This window comes from Anomaloglossus baeobatrachus, chromosome 7 (assembly GCF_048569485.1).
Source record: "Anomaloglossus baeobatrachus isolate aAnoBae1 chromosome 7, aAnoBae1.hap1, whole genome shotgun sequence".
Taxonomy (NCBI): domain Eukaryota; kingdom Metazoa; phylum Chordata; class Amphibia; order Anura; family Aromobatidae; genus Anomaloglossus; species Anomaloglossus baeobatrachus.
In genome coordinates, this window is record NC_134359.1 from 203414131 (window position 1) to 203427447 (window position 13317).

The 13317-nt window shown below is 49.2% G+C and overlaps 1 protein-coding gene across 2 annotated transcripts in view; it reads left to right on the top strand.

The window, feature by feature from the left end:
* Nucleotides 1–13317, top strand: part of KATNIP (katanin interacting protein) — a 379833-nt gene that overhangs the window by 37267 nt on the left and 329249 nt on the right. For both annotated transcript variants that reach the window (XM_075317875.1, XM_075317876.1), the window contains exon 8: nt 1650–1854. In XM_075317875.1, the coding sequence (XP_075173990.1) occupies nt 1650–1854 (205 nt within the window). The remainder of the gene's footprint in view (nt 1–1649; nt 1855–13317) is intronic.

Sequence of the window (13317 nt, forward strand, 5' to 3'; positions counted from 1 at the left end):
TCCCTATTGGCATTCTTGCAGTCAGGCCTAGATGCGGGTCTCTCGCTCGCAACACTAAAGGGCCAGATATCGGCGTTATCAATCCTGTTTCAGAAGCCACTGGCCGCTCGTTCACAGGTTAAGACCTTCATCCAGGGAGTTGCCCACCTGGCACCGCCGTACCGGCGGCCTCTAGAACCGTGGGACCTTAATCTAGTCCTAGGGTCACTTCAGGGCTCCCCATTCGAGCCCTTGCGAGAATCTTCCCTTTCTCACCTGTCATGGAAGGTGGTGTTTCTTGTTGCCATCACTTCTATTCGCAGGACGTCAGAGCTGGCAGCTCTCTCTTGTCGTTCCCCCTTTTTGATTTTTCACCAGGACAAAGCGGTTCTCCGGCCAGATCCCGCTTTTCTCCCAAAGGTGGTCTCCCCGTTCCATCTTAACGAGGAAATCGTCCTTCCGTCCTTCTGTCCTGGCCCCTCTCACAGCTTGGAGAGGTCCTTGCACACCCTGGACCTAGTGCGTGCACTTAGAATTTATGTCTCCAGAACCGCGCCGTTCCGTAAGTCAGATGGTCTGTTTGTTCTCCCTTCTGGTCCCAAGAAGGGTGAATCGGCATCCAAGGCCACAATTGCCAGATGGATCCGTTCCGCCATATCAGAGGCCTATCGGATTCGGGACAAGTCTCCGCCGCGGGGGGTAAAGGCGCACTCTACCCGCGCAGTGGGAGCCTCTTGGGCGATTAGGCTTCAGGCGTCGGCCGACCAGGTCTGCAAGGCCGCCACCTGGTCTAGCCTGCACACCTTTACTAGGTTCTACCAGGTTCACACCCAAGCATCGGCAGATGCTATTTTTGGGAGAAAGGTCTTGCAGGCAGCAGTTGCACACCTGTAATAGGGTGGCAGCATTCAATTATAGTGCAAGCCCGCCGAGGGAGGTTGTTGTTTTTCTTCCTCTGCGGGTTTTTCGGTATTCCCACCCAGGGACTGCTTTTGGACGTCCCATGGTCCTGTGTCCCCCAATGAAACGATAGAGAAAGTAGGATTTTTGTGTACTCACCGTAAAATCTCTTTCTCTGAGTCTTCATTGGGGGACACAGCACCCACCCTGCTTGGTTTTTTGGTTGATTCAATTGCATTTGCCGGCTATTTTTTCAGTGGTCTTATGTTCATAGACCTCTTGTTTGCACGGCTGCATAGTTTTAGTTACAACTTGTGTTTATGTATGGTGATTCTGGTACTCCTCCTCCTGCTTGTGCACCAACTGATCTGAGCCCGCCTCCGGATCGGGGTGTATACTGCTAGGGAGGAGCTAACTTTTTTATGTTTACTTAGTGTCAGCCTCCTAGTGACAGCAGCATAACCCATGGTCCTGTGTCCCCCAATGAAGACTCAGAGAAAGAGATTTTACGGTGAGTACACAAAAATCCTACTTTATTAATTCTGAATATTCTAGTAAAGCATTTTATGGTGGAAGTGTCAAAAATAGTTAATTTTGTATTTATTTCTATAAATGACCAGTCATAACCAGTAGAGGGCGCTGAAGACTCGCAGTGGGCTGGTTTTCTGCATTCATGTATGAGACTTCTATACTGCAATCCACAAGCCAAACCATACCTTCTTTTTATTAATGTATAATAATGACCCCACGTATTGTATTGTACCTGACAGGCCCTGCGAGAGAGTCTGGAGCAGAGTTTACTTCTACAATACGGCGGCAGGGACAGTTCTACAGAGGAGTGGGACTCCATTGAGGAAGAAATAGAGGATGAAACTTCAGAAGAGCCCAAAGCTTTATCCTCCATGAAGGCAAGACCTTCCGATGCCGATCACAAGCGCCTGCTGCCGGGGGACATGGTTGTGCTGGAATTTAATGGTACTGGAAATTATTTTTTATATTGTTCAGACCTGGACAGGTTGGGAATTAAACAATAACCATCATTTTCATTTAATAGATCAATTGCACACATGACAATAAGCAACTTTATAATATAACTTAGACAAATGTGCTTTATTCTCCTCGGGGCTGTTCTCTCAGTTCATGGGTAAAATCTGTATTAAATGAGAACAGACTTTCGCGTTATCATGGAGCGTGAGGAGCTGGAGGCCGACAGACATTCTGCTGCAAGTTCTCCTGGATCCACTTCTCCATAGAACTTAGTGAGCACCAGCCGTCATCTCCTATATTGGTAATGGAAAAAGAAGACAGATCTTACCTGCGAATTGACAATCTTGAGAATGAATGAACAGTCTGGGAGAAGAAAAAAAGCAGATTGCTATAATAAAATATATTACAAAGTGTTTTTTTATTTACTTGTACTATTGATTTATAGAGAAAAAAAAATTAAATCAGTAGTTCCTCTTTAACCCCTTCCCAACATATGACGTACAGTTATCTGCCATAACAGATGAGGGTCTGCTCAAGACTAAAGATAAGCGAACCAGTGGAAGTTTGGTTCCGTGGGTGCAGTCCCCTGTACCTCCACGGGTTCGGACTTGGCCCAAATCCCATTGGTAATCACTGATTGGCAGTTTGGGTCTCTGCCCACATACTTCCGGGGGAGGGAAGGTGAGGTTTTTCAATTTTTTTTATCTTTTTTTTTTTTTTTTGTTGCACACTACATCTGATCACGCTGTTGTTGCCCCTAGTGTGAGCCGATCAAACCCTGCAAGCTACTCCCACTGGGCTGATCACCAAACATACCCAAGCACAGCGGTGCTCGCACGAGTGGTCAGCATATGTAAAGCACCCGAACTCTGTTTTGATTTTTTTTTTTAAATTTTTTTTACCGTCTGTGTTCATCCTGAAAACTGAACATCGTATTCGCTCATCTCTACTGAAGACTAGAGTTGAGCGCGGTTCGTGGTTCGTGGTTCTCCAGTTCTAGGCTCGAGTGATTTTGGGGCATGTTCTAGATCGAACTAGAACTCGAGCTTTTTGCAAAAGCTCGATAGTTCTAGAAACGTTCGAGAACGGTTCTAGCAGCCAAAAAACAGCTAAATCATAGCTTGGTTTCTGCTGTAATAGTGTAAGTCACTCTGTGAATCAAACTATTATCACATTTCAGTGTATAGTGTGCGTGAACAGCGCCTTCAGATCACTGCTGTTTCTATAATGGCGATCGCCATTTTTTTTTTTTTTTTTCTTGTCTTCCTTCCCTAAGCGCGCGCGTCTTGTGGGGCGGGCCAGCATGTCAGCCAATCACAGACACACACACAGCTAAGTGGACTTTGAGCCAGAGAAGCAACGGCATGTGTGATAGGATCTGCATGTCACATGTCCCTGCATTATAAAACCGGACATTTTCTTCACGGACGCCATTATCTGCCTTCTGCGTCTTTGGTGTCAGACATCAGTGTCGCAGCTCCGTCATCCTGAGTCCTATAGCCGATACAGCTGTATGCGCTGCATACACAGCGTTAGACAGCATAGGGAGAGCACTTTATAGCAGTCCTTTTAAGGGCTCAAACCGGCAGGGTCAGAGTTAAGGTGACAGGTCCTGAAAACAGCGCCAGCGTCTGTGCAGCCAAGGTCAGGGATTTCCTCCCTGCATTTCACCATTAGGAGGGAATAGAAAGGCAGGCTTCCATTCCTCTACCCAGAGCACCACAATCCTGCCACTGTACCCTCTTGTCCTCTGCACACTCCAACTCATAACTAAGCCATTATACTAGCAAACACTCAGTGTACCTAGTGGCATCCTATCTGTGGCTATTGGACTTTGCTATAGTCCCACTAGTGCCAAGACATTTGCAGCACGTCTGCCTGCATTGCACACTACAACTAATTATAACTAAGCCATTATACTAGCAAACACTCAGTGTACCTAGTGGCATCCTATACGTGGCTATTGGACTTTGCTATAGTCCCACTAGTGCCAAGACATTTGCAGAGCGCCTCTGCCTGCGTTGCACACTCCAACTAATTATAACTAAGCCATTATACTAGCAAACACTTAGTGTACCTAGTGGCATCCTATACGTGGCTATTGGACTTTGCTTTAGTCCCACTAGTGCCAAGACATTTGCAGAACGCATCTGCCTGCGTTGCACACTCCAACTAATTATAACTAAGCCATTATACTAGCAAACACTTAGTGTACCTAGTGGCATCCTATACGTGGCTATTGGACTTTGCTTTAGTCCCACTAGTGCCAAGACATTTGCAGAACGCATCTGCCTGCGTTGTACACTCCAACTAATTATAACTAAGCCATTATACTAGCAAACACTTAGTGTACCTAGTGGCATCCTATACGTGGCTATTGGACTTTGCTTTAGTCCCACTAGTGCCAAGACATTTGCAGAACGCATCTGCCTGCGTTGCACACTCCAACTAATTATAACTAAGCCATTATACTAGCACACACTCAGTGTACCTAGTGGCATCCTATACGTGGCTATTGGACTTTGCTATAGTCCCACTAGTGCCAAGACATTTGCAGAGCGCATCTGCCTGCGTTGCACACTCCAACTAATTATAACTAAGCCATTATACTAGCACACACTCAGTGTACCTAGTGGCATCCTATACGTGGCTATTGGACTTTGCTATAGTCCCACTAGTGCCAAGACATTTGCAGAACGCATCTGCCTGCGTTGCACACTCCAACTAATTATAACTAAGCCATTATACTAGCAAACACTTAGTGTACCTAGTGGCATCCTATACGTGGCTATTGGACTTTGCTATAGTCCCACTAGTGCCAAGACATTTGCAGAGCGCATCTGCCTGCGTTGCACACTCCAACTAATTATAACTAAGCCATTATACTAGCAAACACTCAGTGTACCTAGTGGCATCCTATACGTGGCTATTGGACTTTGCTTTAGTCCCACTAGTGCCAAGACATTTGCAGAACGCATCTGCCTGCGTTGCACACTCCAACTAATTATAACTAAGCCATTATACTAGCACACACTCAGTGTACCTAGTGGCATCCTATACGTGGTGTGAGGTAGCGTCGTCGGCTGCGCTGCAGAAGACACGGGATCCAGGCACCAAGGTTCACAGCACACGGTTTATTCCAAAGAAAAAAGTCCACAATATTACATATGTGCCTCTCCAGCAGAGAGCTCAGGGAGATGTGATCACCCCCTCACACCAGGCACCCCTGCCCTTGTTCCTGAATCTATTTATCCCTCCCTTCAGCCTGTAGGGAAAACAGCATTAACCCTATAGTGGATTATCATGGAGTGAGCACAACCGGGGCGAGACATACCGGCCGTCATAGATAACCCCGGTCACAGTCTCACATACCCCCCCCCTCAGTTCAAGCGTGCGGGGTTGAACTCCTGCCATCAAACATGGGCCGCGGGACAAGGCATCGGCGTTGCCCTGCAACCTACCGGCCCGGTGTTCAACCGTAAACCGGAAGTTCTGCAGAGAAAGGAACCACCGGGTAACCCGGGCATTCCGTTCCTTGGCGGACCTCATCCAGACCAGTGGAGAGTGATCCGTCACCAAGCGAAACTGCCGTCCCAGCAGGTAATAGCGTAGGGACTCCAAGGCCCACTTGATCGCCAGACACTCCTTCTCCACTACGCTATAATTCCGCTCGGGAGGGGTGAGCTTCCTACTTAAGAAGGTGACGGGGTGTTCCACCCCCTGAACCACCTGAGACAGCACTGCCCCCAGGCCGACCTCCGAGGCGTCAGTCTGTACTATGAACTCTTTCCGGAAATCAGGGTTTACAAGAACGGGCTGTCCGCACAGGACCTCCTTCAGGGCCCGGAAGGAGTCCTCGGCCTGCGGAGTCCAGCGCACCATGACGGACTTCTTGCCTTTGAGAAGGTCCGTCAAGGGGGCTGATAGTCCCGCAAAATCCTTTACAAACCTCCTGTAGTACCCCACGATACCCAGGAAGGCGCTAACCTGCTTCGTGGTCAGGGGTCTAGGCCACTTCTGGATCGCCTCCACTTCGTTAATTTGGGGCTTAATCACTCCTTGGCCTATTACGTAGCCCAAGTAGCGGGCTTCCGTGAGTCCCAACGCACATTTCTTGGGATTGGCTGTCAATCCGGCTGTTCGAAGCGCGTCCACCACCGCTTGTACCTGTTCCAAGTGGGTCTGCCAATCGGAGCTGTAAATAATGATGTCATCAAGGTACGCTGAAGCATACGCCTGGTGGGGTTCCAGCACTAAGTCCATCAACCTCTGGAACGTGGCCGGAGCGCCATGTAACCCAAAAGGCAAGACAACATAGTGGAAGAGACCCTCCGGCGTAACAAAAGCGGTTTTCTCCTTGGCGGACTCCGTTAGTGGCACCTGCCAGTACCCCTTGGTCAGGTCGAGCGTGGTAAAGTATCGCGCCTGTCCCAGCCTATCAATCAGCTCATCCACCCGGGGCATGGGGTAGAGATCAAACTTGGATATTTCGTTCAATCTCCTAAAGTCATTGCAGAACCTTAAGGAGCCATCGGGTTTTGGTATTAGGACAATCGGACTAGCCCATTCACTCCGGGATTTTTCGATGACCCCCAGGCGTAACATTGACTTTACTTCCTCTGATATGGCTTGTCGTCGAGCCTCCGGTACCCGGTATGACTTCAGGCGTACCTTCAGGTGGGGCTCGGTGACAATATCATGTCGTATCAGACTGGTCCTACCGGGCAGCTCGGAGAAGACATCGGGGTTCTGCTGAACCAACCGTCTGGCCTCTCGCCTCTGTGTCTTGGTGAGGGCTTCTCCAATCCTTACTTCCGGTTCGTCCCCTCCGGAGGTCGCTGGAGCCGGATGTGAACGACCCGAAGAGGAGGGAGGTGGGGAAAAAACAGCCATCAGGTTTTCCCGTTCCTGCCAAGGTTTTAATAGGTTGACATGGTATATTTGTTCAGGTTTCCGCCTACCGGGCTGCAATACTTTGTAGTTAACCACCCCGACTCTTTCCTTTATCTCGTAGGGGCCTTGCCACTGAGCCAGGAATTTACTCTCCGCCGTGGGAATCAATACCAACACCCGATCCCCGGGATTAAAGGTCCGCACGGTGGCTTGTCTATTGTAGCGGCCGCTTTGCGCGGCCTGAGCCTCCTGTAAATGCTCCTTCACAATTGGCATGACCGCGCTTATGCGGTTCTGCATACCCAAAATGTGTTCAATCACACTTTTATGGGGGGTGGGCTCCTGCTCCCAGGTTTCTTTTGCCAGGTCCAACAATCCCCGGGGATGTCGCCCGTATAACAATTCAAAAGGCGAAAACCCCGTGGATGCCTGTGTCACCTCTCGTATGGCAAACATCAAATAGGGAAGCATCATATCCCAGTCTTTCCCGTCTTTGGAAATCACCCTTTTGAGCATGGTTTTCAGGGTTTTATTGAATCGTTCCACTAAACCATCCGTCTGAGGATGATACACAGACGTACGCAACTGCTTGATCTGGAGTAGCCGGCATAGCTCTTTGGTCACTTTAGACATGAATGGGGTCCCCTGATCCGTAAGGATCTCCTTGGGCAACCCCACCCGGCAGAACACAGCAAACAACTCCCGAGCTATAAGCTTGGCTGCAGTATGTCTGAGAGGTATCGCCTCTGGATACCGGGTGGCATAGTCAACGATCACTAGGATATGCTGGTGCCCTCGAGCAGACTTTACGAGGGGCCCCACCAGATCCATCCCTATCCGTTCAAAAGGGACTTCTATTATGGGTAACGGTACCAACGGACTGCGAAAGTGGGTCAGGGGTGCGGTAAGCTGACACTCCGGGCAGGTTTCGCAGAACCGTTTTACCTCCCCAAAGACCCCGGGCCAATAGAACCTTTGCAATATTCGCTCCTGCGTTTTCTTGACCCCTAGGTGACCACTCATCAGGTGTTTATGAGCCAAGTCGAGGACCCGCCGGCGATACGGCTGGGGCACCACCAACTGCTCTACCCCTACGCCCCGTATTTCATCTACCCGGTAGAGTAAATCCTGCTTAAGAGCGAAATGGGGGTATCTTACCTGGGCACCAGGCAGCTGTGCCACCCCGTCAACTACTGTCACCCGACTCCGGGCATGTATTAATGTAGGGTCCTGGAGTTGGGCTGTCCCAAACGTATCCGGGGACGCCTCCAACTCCGGGATGGGTTCGACCGTCTCAGCCTCTCCTGCCAATACCTCTAGGGGCGACCTATCAGGTTCACATCCTGTCCCTATCATGGGGACCCCTACGGCAGGCGTCCCGGATTCAGGATTGTAGGGCTCAGGTCCCGGACTGACCAATATCTGAGGGGACTTAGGAGGTCCCTTCCATAAAGTCCAAAAATAGGGCAGATCCCTTCCTAGGATCACATCATAGGGAAGAGTATTAATAAGTCCCACCTCATGTTGCACCTGACCGCAAGGTGCTGTGATGGTGACTATCCCCGTGGGATAGTCTCGGCGGTCCCCATGTATGCAAACCACCCCCACGGTACGTCCGGTGGCCTTTACTTTAGCCCTTAGGGTTGATCGCACAAGGGTCACTAAGCTTCCGGAATCCAACAAGCCTGTAACCGGACATCCATTCACCTGAATTTGGCACAAGTGGGGCTCAGTCTCTGGGTAGACCAGGTCAGCGGTACACACCACCTGAGCATACATTGAACCCCGCCGGGTAACCCCACAATCCATGGGCTCCGTGGTGAGTGGACACTGGGCTTCCATATGTCCCACCCGCTGGCACCGCCAACATCTAATAGGGAAGGACACCCCCTTGACGAGTTGTCGTTTAGGGTACATAGTTTTCCGGACCTCAGGGACGGAGGGTGCAGCTTCAGACGGGACGGTAGCGGACTCCCGCACCGGTGTCAGCGGTGGGTCCTTGGCCCTAGGTTTGGAGGGGCCGAACCGCCGGGCGGTACGCAAAGTCTCAGTGTCCCGTATCAAGTTCTGCGTAGCCACATGCCGCTCTACCAGGGACACTAATTGGTCCAGGGTACTCGGGTCACCCTGTCCGACCCACCGTTGAACGGTGACGGGTAAAGTGCGCACAAAACGATCCACTACTACCCTTTCCACCATTTGCGCCGGGCTCAGAGTGTCAGGCTGCAACCACTTTTTTACAAGATGTAACAAGTCATAGGCCTGGGAGCGTACGGGTTTGGCTTCCTCAAAGAACCACTGATTTACCCGCTGAGCCCGTACATAGGTATTCACCCCCAACCGAGCCAGTATTTCGGCTTTCAGGGTCACATAGTCAATGGCGTCCTCGGTACAGAGGTCCAGGTATGCTTTTTGGGGTTCCCCCGTCAGATAAGGTGACAATACCTCAGCCCACTGCGGGGTCGGCAGCTTTTCCCGCTCGGCCACCCGTTCAAACACCGCCAGGAACGCTTCCACATCATCACCCGGGGTCATCTTTTGCAACGCTTGTCTCACCGCTTTCCGGACGCTGCCGTCGTCACCCGGTCCCGGGGTTGTTGCTGCCGGTCCGGCACGGATCGACTTGGCCAGGAGAACCATCTGTTCTTGGTGCCTTTTTTCCTGCAATTGCAAGGCTTGCTGCTGACGTGCATTGGCCTGCTCCATCTGTTCTTGGTGCACTTGCAAGGATTGCTGCTGACGTGCATTGGCCTGATCCATCTGTTCTTGGAATTTTTTTTCCTGCATTTGCAAGGATTGGAGCAGGTGTGCATTGGTCTGTTGCTGCTGTGCATTAGCCTGAGCCAAATGCTTTAGTATGTCCTCCATGGCGTCGCCGGGTTTGGGCTGTAGTATAGCCGCTCGAATCCAGGACATGTGCTACTGGGTCACCAGGAATGGATGCTACACCTCACCGGCTGTCATGCCCGCCGATTCTCCACCATATGTGAGGTAGCGTCGTCGGCTGCGCTGCAGAAGACACGGGATCCAGGCACCAAGGTTCACAGCACACGGTTTATTCCAAAGAAAAAAGTCCACAATATTACATATGTGCCTCTCCAGCAGAGAGCTCAGGGAGATGTGATCACCCCCTCACACCAGGCACCCCTGCCCTTGTTCCTGAATCTATTTATCCCTCCCTTCAGCCTGTAGGGAAAACAGCATTAACCCTATAGTGGATTATCATGGAGTGAGCACAACCGGGGCGAGACATACCGGCCGTCATAGATAACCCCGGTCACAGTCTCACAGTGGCTATTGGACTTTGCTATAGTCCCACTAGTGCCAAGACATTTGCAGAGCGCATCTGCCTGCGTTGCACACTCCAACTAATTATAACTAAGCCATTATACTAGCAAACACTTAGTGTACCTAGTGGCATCCTATACGTGGCTATTGGACTTTGCTTTAGTCCCACTAGTGCCAAGACATTTGCAGAACGCATCTGCCTGCGTTGCACACTCCAACTAATTATAACTAAGCCATTATACTAGCACACACTCAGTGTACCTAGTGGCATCCTATACGTGGCTATTGGACTTTGCTATAGTCCCACTAGTGCCAAGACATTTGCAGAACGCATCTGCCTGCGTTGCACACTCCAACTAATTAGAACTAAGCCATTATACTAGCACACACTCAGTGTACCTAGTGGCATCCTATACGTGGCTATTGGACTTTGCTATAGTCCCACTAGTGCCAAGACATTTGCAGAGCGCATCTGCCTGCGTTGCACACTCCAACTAATTATAACTAAGCCATTATACTAGCAAACACTTAGTGTACCTAGTGGCATCCTATACGTGGCTATTGGACTTTGCTTTAGTCCCACTAGTGCCAAGACATTTGCAGAACCCATCTGCCTGCGTTGCACACTCCAACTAATTATAACTAAGCCATTATACTAGCACACACTCAGTGTACCTAGTGGCATCCTATACGTGGCTATTGGACTTTGCTTTAGTCCCACTAGTGCCAAGACATTTGCAGAACGCATCTGCCTGCGTTGCACACTCCAACTAATTATAACTAAGCCATTATACTAGCACACACTCAGTGTACCTAGTGGCATCCTATACGTGGCTATTGGACTTTGCTATAGTCCCACTAGTGCCAAGACATTTGCAGAGCGCATCTGCCTGCGTTGCACACTCCAACTAATTATAACTAAGCCATTATACTAGCAAACACTCAGTGTACCTAGTGGCATCCTATACGTGGCTATTGGACTTTGCTATAGTCCCACTAGTGCCAAGACATTTGCAGAGCGCATCTGCCTGCGTTGCACACTCCAACTAATTATAACTAAGCCATTATACTAGCAAACACTTAGTGTACCTAGTGGCATCCTATACGTGGCTATTGGACTTTGCTTTAGTCCCACTAGTGCCAAGACATTTGCAGAACGCATCTGCCTGCGTTGCACACTCCAACTAATTATAACTAAGCCATTATACTAGCACACACTCAGTGTACCTAGTGGCATCCTATACGTGGCTATTGGACTTTGCTATAGTCCCACTAGTGCCAAGACATTTGCAGAGCGCATCTGCCTGCGTTGCACACTCCAACTAATTATAACTAAGCCATTATACTAGCACACACTCAGTGTACCTAGTGGCATCCTATACGTGGCTATTGGACTTTGCTATAGTCCCACTAGTGCCAAGACATTTGCAGAGCGCATCTGCCTGCGTTGCACACTCCAACTAATTATAACTAAGCCATTATACTAGCAAACACTCAGTGTACCTAGTGGCATCCTATACGTGGCTATTGGACTTTGCTATAGTCCCACTAGTGCCAAGACATTTGCAGAGCGCATCTGCCTGCGTTGCACACTCCAACTAATTATAACTAAGCCATTATACTAGCAAACACTCAGTGTACCTAGTGGCATCCTATACGTGGCTATTGGACTTTGCTATAGTCCCACTAGTGCCAAGACATTTGCAGAGCGCATCTGCCTGCGTTGCACACTCCAACTAATTATAACTAAGCCATTATACTAGCAAACACTCAGTGTACCTAGTGGCATCCTATACGTGGCTATTGGACTTTGCTATAGTCCCACTAGTGCCAAGACATTTGCAGAGCGCATCTGCCTGCGTTGCACACTCCAACTAATTATAACTAAGCCATTATACTAGCAAACACTTAGTGTACCTAGTGGCATCCTATACGTGGCTATTGGACTTTGCTTTAGTCCCACTAGTGCCAAGACATTTGCAGAACGCATCTGCCTGCGTTGCACACTCCAACTAATTATAACTAAGCCATTATACTAGCACACACTCAGTGTACCTAGTGGCATCCTATACGTGGCTATTGGACTTTGCTTTAGTCCCACTAGTGCCAAGACATTTGCAGAACGCATCTGCCTGCGTTGCACACTCCAACTAATTATAACTAAGCCATTATACTAGCACACACTCAGTGTACCTAGTGGCATCCTATACGTGGCTATTGGACTTTGCTATAGTCCCACTAGTGCCAAGACATTTGCAGAGCGCATCTGCCTTCATTGCACACTCCAACTAATTATAACTAAGCCATTATACTAGCAAACACTCAGTGTACCTAGTGGCATCCTATACGTGGCTATTGGACTTTGCTTTAGTCCCACTAGTGCCAAGACATTTGCAGCACGTCTGCCTGCGTTGCACACTCCAACTAATTATAACTAAGTTACATTGTCAGGGATATTTATTCTTTATTATTCTGCTGTTAATAAAGCTAGACCAACACTGCAATCTTCACCACCTCTCAATTTTTACTACCACATTTTCAGTCCACAATCTTGTCGCAATCAACATGAGTGGCAAAATGACAGATGCTGGTGGAAAGGGGAAGAGGCGTGGTGGAAAAGGCAAAAAAGGTTTTGTCAGTGGGGAAGTTGGCAAAGCTCCATTATCATCTGCTGCAGATAGACCATCTACTAGCAAAAGTAAGATGTCTACTACTTATTGTGGACAATCCGATGTGCTCCCTTTTTTACGGACACGAACAAGAGGAACAAAGGTAGATGATGGGCAAAAAAGGAAAATGCTTGAATGGATCTCAAGTGGTCCAACAAGTGCCCTCTCAGCCACTTCAAGTACCGCATCCAAAAACCACCAGTCCTCTGAGTTGTCATCCCAATCACACTTGATTTCTCCCAGCTCTGAAGTCTCCATCAGCCCTGCACAGTATGGTGGAACTGAGATGGCTGAGTCTGCAGAGCTGTTCAGTCACACTATAGCCTGGGAATCAGAGGTCTGCTCCCAAGCTACAGTGAGTACAGAACAGGAAATGGTCTGCAGTGATGCCCAGAACCTTTGTGACTCTGATTCAGGCCGTGAGGACCAAGTTTCTGAGCATAATGTTGACCCTTTGTCACAAACTGTAACACCTGTGGTTATAGACAATGAGGAACATACTGATGAAGATGAGACGCAGATACCCGATTGGGATGACAACTTAAATATTCGGTCAGGGCAAGAAGAGGCTCGGTCTGAGGGGGAGGGGAGTGCAAACACA